This window comes from Tachypleus tridentatus, chromosome 10 (genome assembly GCF_004210375.1).
Source record: "Tachypleus tridentatus isolate NWPU-2018 chromosome 10, ASM421037v1, whole genome shotgun sequence".
In the NCBI taxonomy this organism is placed as follows: Eukaryota; Metazoa; Arthropoda; class Merostomata; order Xiphosura; family Limulidae; genus Tachypleus; species Tachypleus tridentatus.
Window position 1 is genome coordinate 170,896,842 of NC_134834.1, and position 22,622 is coordinate 170,919,463.

At 32.6% G+C, this 22,622-nt stretch overlaps 1 protein-coding gene across 5 annotated transcripts in view; it reads right to left on the reverse strand.

Annotated features, from left to right (window-relative positions):
- Window positions 1–145: 145 nt before the first annotated feature.
- Window positions 146–22,622, reverse strand: part of LOC143230905 (C-Maf-inducing protein-like) — a 142,210-nt gene continuing 119,733 nt past the window's right edge. For 4 of the 5 annotated variants that reach the window (XM_076465204.1, XM_076465202.1, XM_076465206.1 and 1 more), the window contains 8 exons: window positions 22,414–22,440; window positions 19,130–19,286; window positions 18,213–18,467; window positions 17,541–17,588; window positions 5,222–5,368; window positions 4,209–4,314; window positions 3,325–3,395; window positions 146–1,943 (listed from right to left, as the gene is read on the reverse strand). In XM_076465204.1, coding sequence (XP_076321319.1) covers window positions 1,890–1,943; window positions 3,325–3,395; window positions 4,209–4,314; window positions 5,222–5,368; window positions 17,541–17,588; window positions 18,213–18,467; window positions 19,130–19,286; window positions 22,414–22,440 — 865 coding nt within the window. In that variant the 3' untranslated portion in view covers window positions 146–1,889. The remainder of the gene's footprint in view (window positions 1,944–3,324; window positions 3,396–4,208; window positions 4,315–5,221; window positions 5,369–17,540; window positions 17,589–18,212; window positions 18,468–19,129; window positions 19,287–22,413; window positions 22,441–22,622) is intronic. The other variant, XM_076465203.1, reaches the window with a different exon arrangement.

Genomic DNA, 22,622 nt, shown 5'->3' on the forward strand with positions numbered 1-22,622 from the left:
GTGAACAGCATTTATATATTTTAATTAAAAAACACAACTGAGGAGTCAAGTTGCAGTATCAGTCACACTAAGTAAACATATTATACTGGTGCTAGTTGCAGTCTTTTAGAACTTCATGTTATATGCTGAAGTAAATAAAACATGCTTAGATAGGAAATCAAGTTTTTATTAGGCTGATATATTTATAGTAAAACAAAAGGTACATACAGAGAATAAATAACATAAATATAAAATATTTTCCGCATATTTTCAGGACTTAAATGTATGTTAAGCAATATATATATATACATACATAGTGGGTATTTCTTATATTAAATCACTGCACAGTCAAAAACAAAATAAAAGCACATTAACAGCAAGTGTATTAGTCCTATTCTGTTCTTTTTACCATTACTTAATTTGGTGTGCTTACTTTAATGATTCGTACACATTAATTCTAGTGCTGTGAAAAAATCCTTAAATGATATGCACTACATTAAACAGAACACTAATCACCTCCAGACAATCACTGTAGATACTTTTTTCTGTTTGTTTGTGTTTTTTAATGAAATCTTTCAAAAACTGTGTTATGATAGCTATGCTAATTTTTCTTACGAAAAGATCAGTTTAAGCTATGACTACATTACACAATCATTTATATTAATCAAATTGCAGTTAGTTTGCATAAAGTGCTGATACCTTGTTAGATATTTTTGTAGCATGAAAATTGTGGCAAATACTAGATTCTATAAGTTTGTACATTGAAAATTGTGGGAAGTACTAGATTCTTAAATAATAGTACCAGATCAGAACAAAAATTGTTAATTCTTTTTAAAAATACATCATTTAAACACAGTTTCAAGTCAATCTTAGAAACTTAGTTAAATACATAATTTGTAAGTTGGATGTCTCATGAAGTTTGAGTTTACTCACAAGCTCACAAAATTTCAAAAATGCAAAAATTACTATGTAAGCTACCACATAGTGTGATACAAGTCCTAAAGTGTAAATTTAATGCTATAATTCCTTGTGATGTAAAAGTCATTACAAATATTCAGACTATAGAGATTTTATCACTTGTATATAAAGTTTAAGTTTTCTCAGAAATACTTTCTAGATTCTGACTCATAAACAGTTCAAATTTTATATGAGGAATATACTTTCTTTCCTTGAAACCGATAAAAAAGTTTTTTACATCAACCTACCTTTTGTGTTTTCTTATCTGTATTAAAAGGATGCTAAACTACAAGAAACATGTTGTTTAAGAAATCTTCCTTCAGTCATTTTCTTAGATCTTAAAAACTACATATTCTAAATTGCTAAATATCCATTCTAAAATTTACAGAACACATTATGAACAGTTTGTAACTCTTACAAAATCTTAATTTAATCTTCTTAAGTAAACAAAATTTATTGTCATGACACTATTCTAAATTCACATACAGTGACTTTAAAAATGAGAAATTGTATTTACACATTTGTGTTGAAGTACTTCGAGGAAGGAATTAGGCCTTTTTGATTAAGTTACCCTGATCCAAAGAAGTTCATAAGAAATTGTATTATAGTTACTATTACATATATTATCCATGACGGTAGTGATTAAAATGTTTGTGTGAAAAATCAATGGCCTCAGAGAAGTTAAAATCATTTTTTTATTCAATTAACTTTATGTGGTATTTAACGTTGGTAGTTTGTGTTGGTTAACCCATGTTAGATGATGTAATGTTTTTGATATTGGATGATTTAAATTGATCCTGGACTAAAGAAGGCTTGATTTCTTGAATTATAAGTGGCATCAGTTGGTTGAAATACCACAACTGTCTGGGTGAATAAAGTTCCTCCATAACCTTGATACAAGGAGAGTGTAGTACTCGCTGATTTTTGGTAATTTGTTTCAGAAATATTTAAAGTCACCAGGCATCTGTATATCGAATGTCACACTCTTGTAAGGCCGGTAATTTTTTCTGTAAAATATATTTAATTATAATTATATAATTATTTACTACTGCTAAAGATACTGGTCATTTCAGGTATTGCTGACACCTACTGATTTTTAATAAGCCTTCTGGTGATAAATACTAATCATTATCAAACTTTGTTAATAGATCATTATCATTATTAGGCTTTGTTGAAAATATATATGATCATTATCAATTAATATTAATAAACACCAAATAATCTGATATTATTAATAAATCTTGTTCACTATCAAGAACTGTTCATGAATACTTATCACGAATAAGCACATTTGAAAATATTCAACATTATAACACAAGGTTGATATATACTGATATCAAGTAAGTAATGTTTGTAATACTCCTTTTTATCATAAATTTCAATTATAAACCATTTTCAAAAGTAAAGTGAAAGCAAAAATTATAATTATTAATATACTTTTTAGAAAAGTTACTTTTTATAAAAGGAAACTATTAAGACAGGTAATTTTTTTCTGTTATTAAAATTGAGAAATATATTTCCATTCAGGAGTGTAACTACTGAAGAAGGTATTTTGAATGGAGGAAGTATACCACTGTCCTAATGTTAAGTAGCTAGAGATTCTTTTGTTGGGCACAACAACAGTTTGTTGAGCAGCCTAATGTGAATATCCAACAAAAAACTCAGAAAAAAAACTAGAACTTCAACTAGAACTTTATAATACTTGTTGCTATACCAGTAACATCGTCAGGTATCTCAAAGTCAATGATATGAACAAGTGAATCATCAACTTATTTCATAGTTGGAAGCAATATTTTTCATCTGTCTCTTGCCATACCTGAATAATTTATTATATACTGTTTCTATAAAAAAAAAAAGAGTTTTTCACCCAATGGATACTCAATTTGCCCATTTGAATAATGAGGTAATCTAAACTTATTAATTGAAAATTCCTTCATATGGGCCAGGCTTTCTTAAGTGTCCATATTTTAACTTGAAAATATGACTACTGAAAAAAACTTATGCCAAAAATCTAGCACTTCAACTACATTCTGTCATATGTTTCCACCTTGATGAAGATAACAACTGTTTTTCACACGTTCTCCTTTACCAGGTTATATTGTAGTTAGCAAAAAGCAATGGAAGGTTCTGTCCATTGGATATCATTTAGAAATTATTATATATTTGTATAAAATATGTACTCAGAGAAATTTGAGCCAGAAGACTGGCAACATCAAATGAGACACTTAAGAAAACCTGGCCCACAATGGTACCTACTCTGTTAGTTATTTCACATTTAGCCAGCAATAACTACACTATACTTACACTTGCCTCTCCCTTCTCAATACTCACATCTAAATTACACCCCTGTTTTCATTATAATAATCAAAAGTACATCTTTGCACTTACTTTGAGTTCCTCAAACATTTGAGCTGTCAAACTAGTACTGTTTAAGTTTAGTTTTCTTAAATTCTTCATTGCTACAATTTTGAAAAAAAAAGTAAAAATCAGTCACTAAATCTAAAAAATAGAAATTTCAAGATTTCTTTTAACTTAACACACACTATACTTAAACTATGTAAATCACAACAGTTGCATTAAATTTAAACATGTATGTATACCTAACAAAGGATTTATGAAAAGTTTTAGAGGTGGAATCAAAGCTTTCCTGAATAACAGTGTTTTAATATTTATTTTCCTCAAGAGCAGATGTGCTCTTGCTTAAAGACGTTCTAGTCCTGATTTCTCCAAGCCTGTTCCCCTGGCTGTGGTTTCGCTAGATTAAATTCTTCTTCATTAATGGATTTAAATGAAACTTATATGATTTTATGAAACTTGCCTATTAGGCCCACTTTATAGGAGTGTTAAATTTTTGCTTAAATTCTTCTTCTGTGAAACTTATATGATATTATGAAACTTGAAATTTATGAATACACAGACAACTTGATGTATACACAATTTAGAAAATGTCCTTAAACTGAGTTAAGTAGTACATTCATTGTCACCAGTATCATTTAACAGGTGACAAGGAGCAATCACAATGTTTCAAACTTATAGGCCATGAGAAATTTAGCTTTGACACGTAACTGTTTGTGATCCATCACAAAAAGTCGGTTGTAACCTATCAGTGGGGGACAGGTTATAGGGAAATACCATGCACAATTGAATTTTTCATATGTTTTAACAGATGACAAAGACTAGAAGTACAAGTTTATTTAAGTACTTTTATGTTTTATGTGTGTTATAAGAAAAGGTGTTCAAAACAAGTTAAAACCATATATGACTTGACATACCAGCTAGAGACACTAGACCCTTATCAGTTACTGGTGTTTCACATAGGTTCAACACTTGAAGTTTGGGTAAATGTTCTGATATCAACTGCAAGCCAGAGTCTCCAAACTATAAAAAGTACAACACATGAAACAAACAGTTTCTGAAGGTTACAGATGGCTTTCATAAAACTTGAGATTTTCAAAAATAATGTTTTTTAAACTATTTAATAATAATGAATTTGGGCATATTTTAAAAAAAATGTTTTCACATTCATTTTTCTACCAAATTTCAAATTTTAACTAGGATATATAAAAAAATCTAATCTCTAAGTTAATAATGTAAATGAACCTGGATTTGGATTTTATGGTATATTAGCCAACAAAATATGAATAGCTGTTCAATGTCAGTATACAGTGGTGGAAATAACAATAATAATTTCATATTTTTTATTTCAAATAAAAAACAAAATGAGCCATTATAAACTCTCAAAACATTTATTACCTTAAATATATACATTAGAAATAGATACTTTTTACGTAAAGGGCCAAAAATTCATTAAAATATTTGTTTTAGTGAACTGTATTGCACTCAGAAATGTTAATTTAAGTACATTGTGTTTTCAATTCAAATGGGATATTCTACCATCTAATATAAAATCTTAAGCCTACAGACATTTTGAATGTTAACAAAATCTTGTAAATTTGTAAATATACATTTTACAGTTCTTGGACATAACAACTATTCAACAACAAAGTTTTATTAACCTTTTATTCACATATTATTAATACATTTTACATTCCAACACATCAAATAGTGTATATTCATCTTTTTAGTATTTTTCATAACAAAATATATTGAATGTGGTATTACAACAAAATATGTTGGTCAAATTGTACTGTTATTGGCATTTGTAGTGTTAATATGTTTACCTGCTAACTTTAAAGTAAAATTACCTGTTGCATCAAACAGATCTGTTTATACTTGATACACAAAACATTTCTAAACATGTTATAACCTTGGTACACATAATTACCTGTGTTGACCATAGATTGAGGTAGCGTAAAGAAGGCAACTTAATTAGTTGTTCTGCACAGCCACTGGTCACTTGAGTAAAAGCCAAAGATAAACATTCTAAATTTCCAAAAGACCCACAACTAAGTAACTTGGCAACATCAGCATCCTATTAAAACAAGATTTGTTATTTCAAAAATTGCCTGGAAATAATATAACCAAATTTTTATACTAAAATAATTTTCTAATGAAATATATCAACTCAAAAGAAGTTTAAATGAAATGTCTACCACTTAATTTAAAATTATGATTAATATAAGTACCACATCAAACCTTCAACTTTAGTGCAACATGATGGTGTAATGTCACAAAGAAAATACGTAACATCTGATCTTTTTCAGTATTATGTTGCTCATTTTGAGTAACTCCATTACATAAATTAGTCTTGCTTTATTAAATATTCAGAGATTTATATATGTCTGTTTAACTCTGACCTCTGTTCAGATGTGATGGTATAGATACGCAGTATGAGACCATTCCCTACCAACCTAAAACACACCTTCTTGTTATTCCTTTACAAATTTATATTAAACTTCTGACAATTGACTTCTACTGGCATGTTTGATAACCAAGTAGAGGCATTTGTAATTGCTATTTTGAAATAGAACTAATTCAGCTGATTACAAGGATATTTTTGCAGATGGGTTCATGGAAAAGCTACTCAGTGACATGGTGCAACATCACTCAGTTTTGCGAGACCTCACATTACTGAGGTAGTTTCTGTTATGATGCAGTATGAAGTGGTAACTTAGAGCTGGTTGCCTGTAGCAGCAATGGCACTGAATTTACCTCTGACAAACTCAAATGCTCATATTCGACCTAGCTGAAGGTCAACCAACTCTCTGTAAGTTCCACCATTATGATACGACCACACTGCTATTCGGTGTATGGGTAGAGCTGATTTTTCCACTAAGATGTCATCTTGAAAGAAAGGAGTGATGTATGTGCTTTACCAGCTGAGTACAAAGCCAGTTTTGAGGGTTACTACTCATACTTTTCCAAGTAATAAGAAAAACAAGGCTATTGGTTTTGACTAATGATGCAACAGGTTCAAGAGAGTTTAAAGCTCTGGGAAACTAAAGAAGCCCAAGATGAATTTTGTCACTGATTTTGGAGAGTGCAAAAAACAGTGTAAACTAAAACTAAAGGTGCTTATCCTAACTCTTTCACAGCTCTGTGGGTGTTGATAAGTGACTGTCAGAGTATCAGGATGAGAGATAGAATAACTGGTTGGTAAAGGAGTGACCGTAGCAGTGATAAATCTCAAGTACTCTAAGTAAAACTGCCATTTGGGCTTGTCAACACAAACTACATTCTGATGCAAGGAAGTGAATTAGCCTTGATTGGAAAAGTAACTTTCCAACTATGTTCAGCATATTTCACTTTCAGCTCTGGAATTGTTATTCTGTAATGGATGTACTACAGAGTTTATCTGAGAGTGAATGAACTGATACTTGCTAGAAAAACTATTCAGTGTCAGCCATATAAACCCAAAGAACAGTGGATGTATATGTATATGTGGGAGAGGAGTGTAACATTACTCTTGTATAAATGTGGTGTTCCATGGCTTACTATGGACAATATGTATTGTGCTGGCCCCATGTAATGCAATTATAGAGCTCACACATGAAACAGACTATCTCCTGTCCAGAAAGCAAGCAGCATTAGATCATACAGGTATCTGTATGAAAAGAGATGAATTTCTGGTATATTTTTTTGAATGATCAGCAGAATGAGCAAAATTAAAGTAACAGGTGCTAGTAGCAATGCTGGGGTTACATCTGTCACATTATATTTGAAAGTAAATACAAAATTAGAGTAACAGATGCTATTAGTAATGCCAGGGTTACATCTGTCACATTATATTTGAAAGTAAATACAAAATTAAAGTAACAGGTGCTATTAGTAATGCTAGGGTTACATATTTCACATTATGTTTGAAAGTAAATACAAAATTAAAGTAACAGATGCTAGCAGTAATCTGTTGCATTACATCTGAAAGTAAATACATAAATAATTCGTTGGTTGGTTTGGTTTTTTATGACCCAAAGCAACTAGGCTATCTTTGACAAACATGTGGTAAAAAGTTAAAATTAAAGTAAAATTATTAAAATGCATAAAAGGAAATTAAGGTAAAACAAAACAAAGTTTAAATTTTGAATTAAAAACATAAATACATTAAATCCCAATTTTACATCTAGTCTACAGCAGTAAGAGAAAAACTACAGTAATACAAGTTGTAAAGGATATTCTCGCCAGGAAGACTAACAGGTAAGTTTAAAAATAATCATTAGTCACCTGAATTCCTAATTTCAAGTTATTTGAAGTTATGGCCATTTTCAGAAAGTAAAGTAATACAAGTTTTAAAAGACTTGTTGCAAAATGTTAATTATTATAACTTGCTGGGATGACTAATGGGTAGTTCAAACAGCAGCATTAGTCACCTGAAGTTGGCCTTTCCAGTATTGGTTTTGAGTTATTTGACATTACAGCCATTTTCTAATTTCAAATCAAACTAGATGTACTTTGATTCTTAAAAGGTAATCGCATTAAAAATGGTCTAATGTATTATTTGAAAAACTTAAATAGCATTACAAAGATCAATGACCTTTAAAAACTAAAAAACATTTCCAAGGTAGATAGTGTCACCCTTGCCAATAACACTGTCTAATGTTACTGATAAACCTTGGGATAAAAGATGTTTCAGATGGTGCTGTAGTTGAGAGTCACAATGATGGCAAGACAGTAAAATGTGGCTGGTTGTGACTTGAGTGTTACACAGATAACACATTGGTCCATCAGTCACAGATAAAATAAAGTGATGAGTTAAGAAAACTGTGACCAATGCGAAGTCTAGTCAGAACAACTTCCTCTTTCTGATCCTTATGGAAGCAAGATGGCCAAAGTCCAATAGAAGGTTTTATTTGGAAATGTTTGTTTTGACATTGCTCCTTCCAAGTCAACTGCCAAATGGCACAGAGCTGAGCCTTGAATACAGGACAACAGTCCACACATGGAACACGCATAGCAGTGATAGTGCCACAACAGACAGATATAGCTGTGGTGTCAGTGAGCCCATTCCTGCAAATACCAACTTGGCCTGGTATCCAGAAAAACTGGATAGAAGTAGATGTTAAAGAGAAATGGGACAGTCAGGTTTAAATGTCAGCAAGAACAGGGTGAGAACTAATGTGAAGCAATTCCAGGGCCAGTAGAGAGCTAAGCAAATCAGTATAAATAGTGCAATTTGAGTACTGCTTAGCTTCTATGTGATCCAGGGCAAGAGAAATGGCATACAGTTCAGCAGTGAACACAGAAGCTGTAGAGGGTATTCTGTGTGCAACCACCAAACCACATAAAAGCAAGGGAGAGCCTACTCAGTCACCTAATTTCAAACCATCTCTATAAATAGGAATGGAAGGATGGTTCAAAAGATGTTCAGCAAATAACAGACAGTATTTCCAATTGGGGGTATCTGCTTTTCTCAGATGACTTAAAGATAGTGATCTATAGTCTAGTTTCAATTGAATAATAGCACAATATATCTTTAACACAGAGCATCGATCTGCTCCCTATGTGGTGGAAGAAAAGACACAAAGGATGTTCAGTGCTCTTGTACATTTGGCCTGTAGCTGCTTGATGTGTAGTATAAAGGTCAGCTTATGTTCAAAGATAAGCCCCAAGAACTTTGTCTCAGGGATCACAGGTAGTACAACTTCACTGATACGGAGTTCAGGATCAGGATGAACACCCTATTGGTGGCAAAAGTGCATGAAAACAGTTTTAGAGAGAGAGAAGTTAATACCATTTACTGTGGTCCACTTCATTAAATAATTGAGGGCAGGGCAGTCTGTAGCTGCCGATCAATACATCACATGTTTGATGACTGACATGAGATGTGAAAACTGTCAATACAGAGCCTGTTTGCAACAGTAAGAGGGAGTTGTTCACTGATGGCATTAATCTTTATATTGAAAGGTGTGGTACTCAAAACACAGCCCTGAGGTACTCCAAGTTCCTGTAGAAAAAAACGAGAATGTCAAACCCATACAAACTTGGAATTGCCTGCCTATTAAAACATGTTTAATAAAAATGGGCAAATGGCCCCATAACCCATATAAATGGAGGTCTCCCAAATGCCATACCTCCATGTTGGACCATAAGCCTTCTCAATATCAAAGAATATTGATACAATATGTTGTCATTTGAGAAAGGCTTCTTTGATTGACATTTTATGTCGAATCAAGTAGTCCATGGTGGAGTGCTGTCATTGGAACTCACACTGGGTGGGTGAGAGGAAGGTGTTTGATTCGAGGAACCAAACAAGATGAAGATTAACCATCTTCTCTGAGGTCTTATAAAGACAGCTCATTAAAGCAACTGGATGATAGATGAAGGAATTTTGAGATCTTTCCCAGGCTTAAAGAAAGATAGAACAGCCTGGCACCAGGCATCAGGAAAAACATTATCCTGCCAGATCCAGTTGAAAACAATCAGAAGAATAGCAAGAGAAGGAAAAGATATGAGGCACAGCATTTCATACTGTACATCATCAGGTCCTGACAAATTAAGGGCCAGTTTGAGTTCCACCACTGTAAAGGGACAATTACAGTCATAGAGACAATCAATTCAAGAGAAAGAGATGATTGCTGTGCCCGAGTCTTGATGGCTAAGACTGTGGAGGATGAAGCAGATGTGGGAGATACCTGGCAAAAGCTTTCACCTAGAGTATCAGTGATGCTCCAGGTATCAACTACTTCCTGGCCATCAGAGAGCAGGATTGAGAGTGAGACAGAATTATATTCCCACTGACCTTTCAAATCTTGTCCCATATGACTTTGGAACTAGTGATAGTAGATATGCTGGTTGTGAACTTAATCCAAGAGTCCTTCTAGCTTTCTCACCTTACCCACCAAGCATGTGCATGGTCCTGCTGGAAAGCAATGCAGTGCAAGAGTGTGGGATACCTATGAAAAGTATCCCAGGCCTATTTTTGAGCCTTCCGTGCCATGTGGCAGGCAGGATTCCACCACAAACGAGAATATCGTAGCAGTGAGCAGCTGCCTGTATAATACAGTAACTTACTACTGCCACATAGTTGTCTATTGATGGCTTACAAAAGATGGCAGGATCAAGTTCTGTGAGAGCAGTGAAAGAGGGCAAGTTTGCTTGATCCAGCTTCTGCCAGTGCACATGGGTTGGGTGGTATTTAGCACAGCCAGTCTCTCTGAATATCACAGGATAATTAATGGTCACTGCCTCGTGGGTTATTATCAACCCTCCATGAAAAGTGGGAGAATAGTGAAGGAGAGCAAACTGAGAGATCAATAAGCAGTAAAGGACTGACTGACTAGGTGCATGAAAATTAGTATAAGAACCACTATTGAAAATAGAAAGATTGTGATCAGAGAGCATATGCTCTACAGAGCAGCCCCTCCTATCAATATCAGCACTTCCCCAGAGGGGATGATGTCCATTAAAGACCCCCAGGATTAAAAAGGCATATGGCAACTGTTCAATGAGAGCATCAATGTCTAATTGATCATAGGTCTCTCCAGGCAACAGATAGAGAAAACAAACAGTGATGGTATGACCCAAGGAATCAGGGATGGTTATGGCCTCCAAGGGTGTGTCGAGTGGGAAGGACAGGGTGAGGAAAATGCTGATCAACCAAGAGTGCCACCTCTCCATGCACTTGTCCATCACACAGCTTGTCTTTTCTGTACAAAGAAGTCTGCCAAAAGGTGACTGTATTGGCATGTTCCAAAAATGTTTCCTGTTAGGAAAGACATACAGGATAGTAGGAAGCAATCGGTATTTTGATGTCATCTAAATTTGAACGTAAACCTCGACAGTTCCATTGTATCAAGGTGGCCATTTTTATTAATGTGTAGGCAATTTGGGTGGAGAGCTCTTCTGTTTACAAACACATTATTTACCTTTATTGTCTTTATTCAAGGGAAATCTTTCGACCTCCATGGATCCTGCCCTGGGTCAATTGGGCAGGCCTTTGTTGATGGAAAAGGATACCAGTGACTGAAGACATGAATGAGTGATCGTTTTGCATCTTGGAGTGGGACGAAATGTTCATACCTGAAACCAAAGGAAGTGGATCTTGGAGTTGCTGGAATGTATGTTATGTACGGAGATGGGTGTTGATGTTGATTCATCAACATTTTTAACCACGAAGGTCAAAAGACTTTTCATTTGGTTTGAGAATGATTCTTTTGGAGGCATAGAAGAGATCCATCTGCACTCTCACTGTTGCAGTTGAACAAAGTGCAGCAGCATACATCCAAAATGAAGTGATGGGCAGCAACTTTCTAGCCTCAGGGTAAGTAATGTTTTGAATTGTGAACGAAAGTAAGATGGGCGAGAGCCATTGAAGCTGATGCAATCAGGGTCCTTTTCACACTCATAGGCATCGTGGTCCTTGCCACCGCAATAAGCACACATCAAGGAACCATGACATGATGTCTTCTAGTGACCAAACCCCTGACACTGGAAACATCTGAGAGGGTTTGGAATGTATGGTTGTACCTTGCAATTAAGATAACCTACCTTGATGGTGGCAGGTTGATGTGGTGATGTAAATGTCAGAATGAGGACATTGGTCGGCATCATAACTATATCTATGTGAGTGGATACAACTAACTACAGAAACTCCTTGGGTGGAGAAACCAGCGAGAATCTCTGACTTTGGGATGGTCTTCAAATCCCTCTCAACAATAACTTCTTGTGATGAATTCAAAGTAGCATGAGGTGTAATCTCAATAGGTATATCCCCAATTGCCTTTGAATGCAAGAGGAGTTCACTATGTTGAGATGTGGATGTTTCCACCAATATGTCACCAGAGTGAAGCTGTACTGACTTTGAAGAGCCAGCAAGTCCCTCTAGTCCCTTCGAAATGAAAAAGGGGGGGCATCTGCCCTAAAGGTTTGTCTGAAAGAGAACGTAATATAAGAAAATGAGGTACAGGTCTTACAGATGTTGGAGATGGTTGCTCAAAATCTACAAGATGTGGTCGTTTTCCTATGGACTGTTTTTCACTATTTTATTTATGTTTTTATTTGGAGGATCCATAATTAAAAAGGAAAATTTGGTGCCCACTGTTCCCAATCGCCATGGATCCCTATAATGGGATGCACTATAATGCCAAACAAGGACACTGCAGGAATCCCGTCTACAGGAATTCAAGGCCAAGGTGTTGGACCCCTTAACTATCAGGATCCTCTCCTCCCCTTCACAGGTCAAAATATATGACCAACACGTGGGTGGATGTTTAGATCCCATAAAAGTTAAACTGAAAGAACAGAACCTTCCACAGGAGATCCCCTCGTCACATACAAGAATCACAACGAGGGGACATAAACAGTAGCAAATTTGAAATTGCTAGATGAGAACTGTTCAGACAATTTAGGTTCAATGTAGTAGAAGGAAACCAGTGACTTATTAGCAGATGATGGTGATGTTTCTATGATAGCAGGTAGCCAATTTGGTTAAACCACAGTCACACATAATATTGATACAGGTGATACACGTTCAATTAAACACTTACACACAGGCTTCTATAGAACATTAGAGATGTTACAAGATGAAATCATAGAGCTTTTGGAAAATGCTTGATTATTTCTAGGAAGGACCATCAGCAAGAGAAAAAGTATATCCAGATCCAGCATTAATTTCAAAATAGTGAATGTACTTATTAGCATTAATTCCTTTCTGCTACTATGAAGAAAAGAATGTCTGAACTTGTTGGAAGAAGTCCTTTATATACTATAGTCTTGGTGATTAATTATTAGCAAGTAAAACTGTGAGATGAGAACAGGCTTGAGACTGCTTTTAACATGACATGAATTTGTTTTGAATTGTGCCATTCAGCACGTATAGTATGGCCACCAGTTTTAAGAGGCTACCCATCAAGGGTGACACATATTTGCGACATCATCTTATGGTCAAAATTTGGTGCTGATATTACGTCATTTTCATTGCATGGCATGTACGTTTCTGAGTGGTCACAAGTACCATGCTTTTTAGATACAACACTCACTAGTTACTAACAAAAACTATATATACATTATAGAACACAACTATATTCTTCACTCGTGACCTGATGCATGCAAGTTTCCCTAACTTAAAGGTATAATAATTAAATTTTGTCTTCTTTCCACATTCAAACTTTATAAAGTAGTTAAATAGGGTTGTCTCACTATTTCCAGATTTAATCATTTTGAAACTCCTTATACATGGGCAATAATGAATCAATTGCACTCTGAGATTTCACTAGTCAGTAAATTCCTATAATATAATTGTGATAAAATATACCATACTTTCCTTCATAAGCCTAGTGTGAAGTATATAGACCATTTTTATACTGATACAGTGTGATAATTCTCAGAAATGTTTCACTTTTAAGAGCTCATGTATTTACCATATATATTAGTTTTGTTTAACATATTTGTACTAACCTACTGTCACTAGTTTAACATTTTAAGTAGCTGTTGATTATTGTGTTTTTATGCAATCTCTATCAAATAATCTTTCAATACTTTATACTTCTCAATGTACTATTATAAAGAATCTGAAAATGATATTGCAGCAGATCAAACAATCAGGTTTAAAACTGAAACATAGAAAATGTGTGCTCACATGTATAAAAATGAAATTTCTTGGTCATATTGCTAGTAGAGAAGGAATCTCCATTGATCCTACTGAATATCAGTGGTGTGAGGTGAGTCACAACTTATCGAGAAACAAGTTCACAGATTTCTTGAGTATGTGTTGTATCACTAATAGTTTGTGATCTATTTCTTCATGACTGCTTTACTATTATTAGTTCTTACCAAGACTGAGATGCACTTCAGACAGTGAGTGTAATGCGAGTATACATTCCAGTCCCTGAAGCTTATTTAAGTTGAAGCCCTATTATAAGCATATCTATGACAGGATTGTAAATTCTTGATAGGCTTCGACAGCAATAATAGTGTAATTGTTTTCCACGCAGTTGAGTGAGTAACACATAGTATGATTATCACTCAATCATCTGAAATTAGGACTGTTTGTTTGTTAATGGGACCTGAAGTGATTTGTGACCCTTACTTTCCAAGCTATCATTCAGGATTAATTACAAAAGATATCAATAAAATATTGGATGATTCTTGCTTAATTAACACAGTTATTGCATGCATAATTTACACAATTAAAAAAGATTGGTAGGAATCTGAAAAAAAACAGATAACAATTTTTTGCAATTCATATTTTCCAAGCTATTCAGAGAGTTTCTAAGTAAAACAGCTGAGATGTTTCATAAGTATCACTCAACTGGTCTAGTGGAATGGTATAAACTTTGTAGAGAATACCACACTATCCCTAACTTTGATTATTTTTGCTATTACACCTAAAATTTGTATAACTTATCCACATGCAACAAAGGAGTTGTGCTTCATTTCAATATATATTGATATATACTACAGAAACAGTATGAATAAGTAATACTGGCTTCTTGGAATTTTGGGTGAAAAAAACTTAGTGCAACTGAGTTCAGTTAGTGATTATCTGTTCATAATGCTTGAAAAAAAACAACACACTAACGATTTGCAGATGGTGACACTTTATGAAAGGATAGTTATCAATGATAGCTTCAGGTGAGCCCAAAAAAGTTAAAATGGGTTTTGAGCAAGAATTAGTGGTACAATGTTGAAAGTGTGTGTAACTGAAATAAATGTATATAATCATGTATGTGTCTAAACAAATACACGTGTAGTCCCACATGCTGTGTAAGAAAACTGTGTGTAATCATTCCTAAATGTGAATAATGTGAATGAACCATTTACACAATGAACAAAATGAGTATGCCACATATAAATGAAAATAAAGATTTGGTTTAGATTAAGACTTTTTGATATGAAATTAATTGTGATTATTCATCTGTAAAACATTAATAAAGTTATGGTGCATCTTTTATTTTCGTTAATACATATGAGAGAATGTTTCAATTTCAACATTAAAAAGTTTTGCAGGTCGTGAAATTTATGGTGCGATAAGAGCAGTAGAACAACCCATACTGCATCTGAGATAAAACACAGTTAGTAGTGCACAATATTGTGAATGTTTAGAATCAAAGTGTTTGAAAGATGAAATAATCAGTTGTACATGAATTCATATAACATAATGTTTAGGACCAACAAGGGATCTGTTGGTCCATCTTGGCTGTCCCATCCTCTAAGTCAAACAACAACTATTAAATAAAAAAGATTTAAAGCCAGCCCTTATTATTCATATATCAATCAAGCTTTCTTTTAAACTCACTCAAATTTATCATCTCTACAAGATCAGAAGGCAAACCATTCCACAGGCCAACCACCCTATTTCAAGTATAAAATTGTTTTAACTGAAGATGGCTTCTACATTGCCAAAGTCTGTACTTGTGTCCCCCTACTACTACTATTCCTTCTGTTAAATATGTAAAAAAAGGGGATACATCAACATTATAAATTCCTTTCATAATCTTAAATACTTTAATCAGATCCTCTCTAGCTCTTTGTTTTTCAAGAGAACACAGTTTTAAGGATCATAATCTCTCCTCATATTACAACTCCCTCATCCCAGGTACTATTTTAGTAACCCTACTCTGAACCCTTTCCAGCAATTCAATGTCTCATCTGAGGTAAGAAACCCAAAACTAAACACAGTACCCCAAATGTGGTATAACCAGTGACTCATGCAATGAAATTATAACCTCTTTAGACTTGTGTTAAATATTTTTGTAAACACAACCTAAAATTTGCTCTATTACTAGCAACAGCACACTGTTTGGAAGGCTTAAGAGACTGGTCAACCACTACACAAAGATCCTTTTGTTTCACAACTCTATTAAGTATATTCCTATCTAAAGTATACTTATAATTCAAATTATGATAACACATATACAATATCATGGATTTATCATAATTAAAACTCATCTGCCATTTATTGCCCAACTCACTAAATGATTTAAATCCTTTAGCAAAGCAGCAACATCCTCTCCACAGCCAGCAACACCTAAGACTGCTATATCATTAGCAAATTTAAGTAATTTATTGACCATTCCTTCATCTATATTATTAATGTAAATCAAAAATAGCAATTATCCTAAGACTGAGAAATGCAGAGATCACTTGCAATATTATTCCAGTCTGACATAATTCATTTTATAACAACTCTACTTTCTTCCATCAAGCCACTGTTCTATCCAATTACAATTTCACAAACAGCAACTTAAATATCGAAACAAAGATAACTTTGGTGTACCCAGTGGTTTATTTAGTTGTGCTAAAATAATTTTTGCCATGTAAGTTGGAATATTTCATATTCCATATGAATAGTACAAGAATCAGTAAAAGATACATGAAAAGGCAAGATGTAAGTGTACTAGGGGAGGTAAAAATAATACCCATGTGGTGAAACTTTGTAAATTCCTCCATAGCTAGCACTAAACTTGTAACTGGAAGACAATAAAAGTGTTAATGGATTCTAATAGTCAGAACTAAAGGTACAAAGATGAGAGTTTGTTTGGATGTAGTAAGAAAGAAAAAACCTTCACAAACACTCCATGCTACCTTCTGAAGAAGCTATTGTTAAATGGCCAAAGAATTTCAGCAAAATCTCAAGAAGGGTGATATATACACTAGTTTGATAAGAACTGTGCTTTAATGCCATGTTTAATTTTGTGTATTGTTTAAAACTGATTGCTGTATATCTTTGCTTGTGATTTTTGAGATTGCCCTTAAATACATTTTTCGTTGCACAATATTTAGCAATTAAAACTAGAATCTAAAACAAATTCCATTAAGACTTCTTACTAAATCCTACACAAAAGCCTTGGATTCTTATAATAATTATAATAGAAAAATAGTTTAATTTCTGATAAGAATTGTTTGTTTTTAGAATAAAGCCATATTAGGTTATCTGTCATTGTAATTCCATAAACATACCACTGTCCCATAAGAATGACTAGGAATTATTATTGGATTTTTTACAGCATATTTAATAAAAATGTATTTTTTTTGTAAGGGATAATATGTATAAAATTAAAACATTTATGATGTTCTTTGAAAAGTCGTCCTATAATGTTTGGAAAATGACAGAAATTAACTGAAAGTACTATACATGAAATTTTATCAAATTTTCTTTGCAAGTCTTAAACCATATCTAAATGTATTTTTATGGGTACCTTTATGTACAAATAAAATTCATGTTATTTGTGATGTAGCTGATAAAAATATTTGAAAGAAATACTTACATTTGATCTAGATGGTAATGTTAATTTTCTGGGACCCCCTTTTTGTTGCTGAAAATAAAATAAAAAACCAATGAGAAAGAAACTGTGATTAATAGAACTGAGAGCTTCATTTATTTTTATATAATTATATTTATCCTGACATATTCAAAGTCAGTTTAGATTCACACTTGATGATATTTAGAGTGTGCTGTTCCTATAAAAAAACATGTACTTGAATAAAATAGCTTTAATAAACTGATATATCGGCTAACCTTTCAGCAAATCAAAAATCTTACCATAATTCTTACATTTCCCTATTATGTTATATAGTTAAAAAATGTGTACATTGTAAGACCATAGTGTCATTATTCAATAGCAATCTCAAACATAGGCATTTGATTAACTTTAAACACCATTTTTAATTAACATATTTTGCAGTTTAACAATAATATTATCTAGGTGAAAGATCTTGCATAATAACCATTAAAGAGAAGCTAAAATGAAAACAGTATAGCTACCTTATTAAAGATTGTAAACTTCTTAATTTTTATGTTAGATATGTTGAAGGAAATCCTCATTATGAAATACGAAAACAACTAACACCTAGTGCCTAAAATGTACATATATATTTTTTTTATTTTACACATATTTATGAACTTACTTCTTTTCATACTGTAAACTAATTTTACTTACCAATTCTTTTAGGTGCATCTGTCGTTGACAGAGGGCAGCATATTGTTGTTTGCCTGTTGAAGTCGTCTGTAAAGTGGTGATAATTTGAAGCTGCATGTCTTTATTTTCGACAACTTCTAGTTCTAACATGGCACAGAGAGCTTGTTGACAAGTCTCATCATCTCGCAAAGCTCGCAACATGCATGGTCCGAGGCACTTGTTCAAACCCTGAAGAAACCTTTTTCTCCGACAACAGCATCCAAGCAAGTTTTTTAACTGTTAAAATGTAAACATTTGACATGTTAAGTGTAAACATGTTAAGTTTCATTTTTAAGAAATGCTCATTTACTTGTAACATTTTTATGATCAATAAGTTCTGAAACTCAATAAACAATACTAAATAATATATGAATTATCCTTTTTCTGGACAAAAAAACTCAAGATTTTGAACAAAGAATATTTAATTATTACAACTGCATATAAATGTATTGTTTCTGTTCTATGTGTCTCAACTAGTCATAGATTTATTCATAAAATTAATGCAACATTACCTTATTTGATTTGCCTGATCTTGCATGATGTTATATCTTAATCTGTTTGAGTATGAAAAATTGTTTGAGATTATTGTAATTATTTAGCATGATATTCACTGTTCAGTGATAAGTACTATATTTAAGTTGAGAAGCTCTTGTTTTCATCAACTCTGATTTTATGTTCTCACTGTAATAATGTTACAGATTTGTTATAAAGTAACAGGGCGATAAGTAGCCCAATTGTTATTTTCATTATAAGATTAATATATACGTATTTCTAAATTTTAAACAATTGAAGGCTGTAGGTACAAGTTAGGAAATAAGAATAACTAACTACACAACATTTGTGTGTACTCCTGGTGTCGAATACGGACTTGTGGTCTTCTTGAAACTATAAACACTTACAATAAGGCTCCATAAATCTCCATCATCATCACAGGCTATTCCACCCGGACAATAAAGGTGGAACCACCCCTCTTTTTCATCCCTTATACCGAGCACCATTAGATGGACATCACAGGAGGGATCAGTACTTATGTTCCTAATCACAGGTTTGATACTCCTGATGAAAACAATCTAAATTTATACCCTATACACCAATATTTGAATGTTTTAATATTTTTTTCTTTTAAAGTTCTTGATCATTAAATAATCTATGACATTTCAAACTGTACAAACAAATTGCAAGAAATAGTTTATAGCTAACGAAATGCTAAAATTTCAATTCAAAACAAATTATTAATTGAAGATGTCATCTTATATAAAACACTGACACATCTTAATAATTCTTTCACATTCCATTTTTAGCATTTTTATCTTATTTTTCACAAAAAGATATGGGAAAATTCCAGAACTTTGAACTAGGAAAATAAAGTTATAAAGAAAATTCTCACATATAATATGCAATTCAAAAATGTTATCATAACGTGATTTATTGAAATGAAAGTTGAAAACAGATTAAGTAAAAGAGCATGAACTATAACGGATTTTTGCTTTCCACTTGATTCATGATCATCACTGAGAAAGAGTGCAATTCACCCATTCAAAATTCTCAAACTGATGTGATGTAATTTGTGATATTTGGTATTCTGCTGGGACAGATTTACAATGCTAAAATCAGGGGTTCAATTCCCCTCAGTAGACACGGCAGATAGCTCAATGTAGATTTGATATAAGAAAATACACACACTTGTGATATTTGTTATGATACTTCAGTTCATTATGTATTATCTTTATCCTTTGGAATGTTAGTAATTCCAAAATTTACAACTATACAGAAAAGATTTGTTAATGCTGATACAATGAAGAATTTTAATCTTGCCTTAATTGATGGTAATTGGAATCCTATTATAATGTCAATTTCATATTTTACTCTTTTGTAGAGCATTATTATAAACAGTAAAGTGTGTTAAATTTGTTAAACTGAATAATGCCAGATAACTGTAATTTTATGAAATGTAAGCAAAGACTCTATCATCACTTTAAATGTAGAGATAATCTTTGGATTTACAATAAATATTTGGAGCTTAATGTGCTTGTTCAGTGTCAGTTACCAATCACAAAGCTAAGTGTTCTGACAAATGTTTCCATGAAGAAGGCTTGTTACATACAGTGATTCATTAACAAACAACTTAGTAGGACTAAAGAAAGGAAGGTCAAGATTACAGGTGTTTTTAATAATCCAGGTTCTCGTGTTCCAGATCCTGCTAATGTTTATATTGATTAATTTTTCTAGGCAGGTTGTTACTCTCACTAACATTATTATGTCAGGATAATCCTATGGCTCAGTCTCTTTATCTTGCACCTGTAACTGTGACAGAAATTCGTGCAGCTATCAAGTCACTCTTTAGTGCATCCTCTGGACTGGATGAAGTTTTACCTTCATTAGTTAAATATGCTTCTGATCAAATTATTGCTCTCTTAACCATACTTGTTGATAAGCTATGTATTACTGTAATTACATAACTCATCAATAAGTAATGTAATACAATATTTATTAACTCGTTCATTCATTATGTATCACTGGCAGATTTCTTGAGGATGGAGAATCTCACAGTGTGTGTAAAATTATGAGCCTATTTTTATGTTATTTGCATTTGCTTGTATTGATGAGTGTATACTTTAAAATACAAAAATTATGCTTCTACAGAAAATAACGTCTTAAGTAACCCAGTTTATGTTCAGTAACATAAACCTACTAAAAAGTGTCTGTTGGCAAGGCTTGTTATTATTTAAGGTATATGAGGTGAAACAGTCTGTTTTGTTTCATGCCCTAGATATTGTAAAGGCATTTGAGAACATAAATCATGCAGTTTTACTTTATGAATGTGTTCATTATGGTCTATGTGGTAATATTTATGACATTTCTAAAACTTACTTGATAAATAGGCAATGATACACTATAGTTAACAGAATAAAGTCTCATTTCTGTAGCCTTTATTATAGGATTCCTCAAAAGTTAAATCCTTGGTCTCTTTTAGTTTATTATTTATATAAATGGTTTAATTTTGGTACATTCAAATGATACATGCATTCTGACTTTTCAAGATAGCAAATAATGAGTTGTTTTCTACTGCTACCTGGCTCCTTTACAACTGTCTGAGTTTAAATATTTGCAAGTCACAATATATCATTATATTACAGGAATAGGTAAGTTAGGATTTGAGATATAATGACATTACTCTATCCAAAGTTGACTCAATAAAGGTTCTTAGAATTTATTATTCAAAATATCTTAAATGGGATAAATAAATTAAAATTATTTCTAAGAAGCTCATAAGAGTAGTCTACATAATGATATGGTGTGATAAGATTTTTCTACTTGAGGTACTCCATAAAAATCTGTTATTACATCTTCTAGTCAAATGACATATTGTTTTAGTGCTTGGAGTTCAAACTTTAGTGCACCAAGACTGATCTGACTGTTACGAAAAAGAGTATTAAGGCTACAGTAGGTCTTCCTTATACAGCATGTGTTTAAAACAGATTTAAGGAATACAAATTATTAACTATTTATCAGACCTATGTTTACTGGTTCGTTTTTGTTGTAAAGAAGATTACAGTGTTTAATCCAGAAATTAGTTTGTTTAGCCTCTGTAGAGAAAGTTTATGTTTTTCTCATATAGAAATATCTATTACTGTTTTAGAAGCAATTTGGTTTTGAGTTCCAAGTACTTTTATTATTTAGTTATTTTAAATTGTCAGAAATGTGATGACTGGTCAACTTTAAATGTTACATTATTTAAATTAAAAGTATTTAATTATGCATTCAATAATTTCTAAATTTTTGGTTGAACAAATATGTAAATATTTTTTTCTTTTACGATTATTTATCCTTATGATTGAAGTTTTATTATTTACGTATTATGTACAACACAAATCACAGAACTTATTACATTTTTACAAATAGCTTCAAATATTTTTAGTGCTTTTAATTACTTGAAACTGTTAAAACTAGTGTTGTGAAAACAATAGAAAGTTATTTTTGATAGTCACACAACTTCTTTTAATGTAACTACATATATTATGTACCAGTAATGGAATGGAGTTTTTAATATATAACCTACAAACACATACTGCAATCGATGCAATACTTCACTTATACATAACTTTTAGAAACTGATGTTTCTCACATCATTCCTTTAGTTTATCAATGTCTTGAATATTTAAATAACATACAAAAGGCTTACTTGGTAAATCTGTCATATGCCAAGGCGCTGAAAGGAAAAATTAGTTATGACTTATCACTTCAATTATGCAGTATTATTCACTGAGTACGAGATTTTCAGTTCTGAAACCTATGTTTTGTATACTTTTTCATGATTCTATATTGAATAAAAGTATAAAGCTACAGTTATGAATTAATACGATTATCTGAGAAACGATAAGGATCAGAATC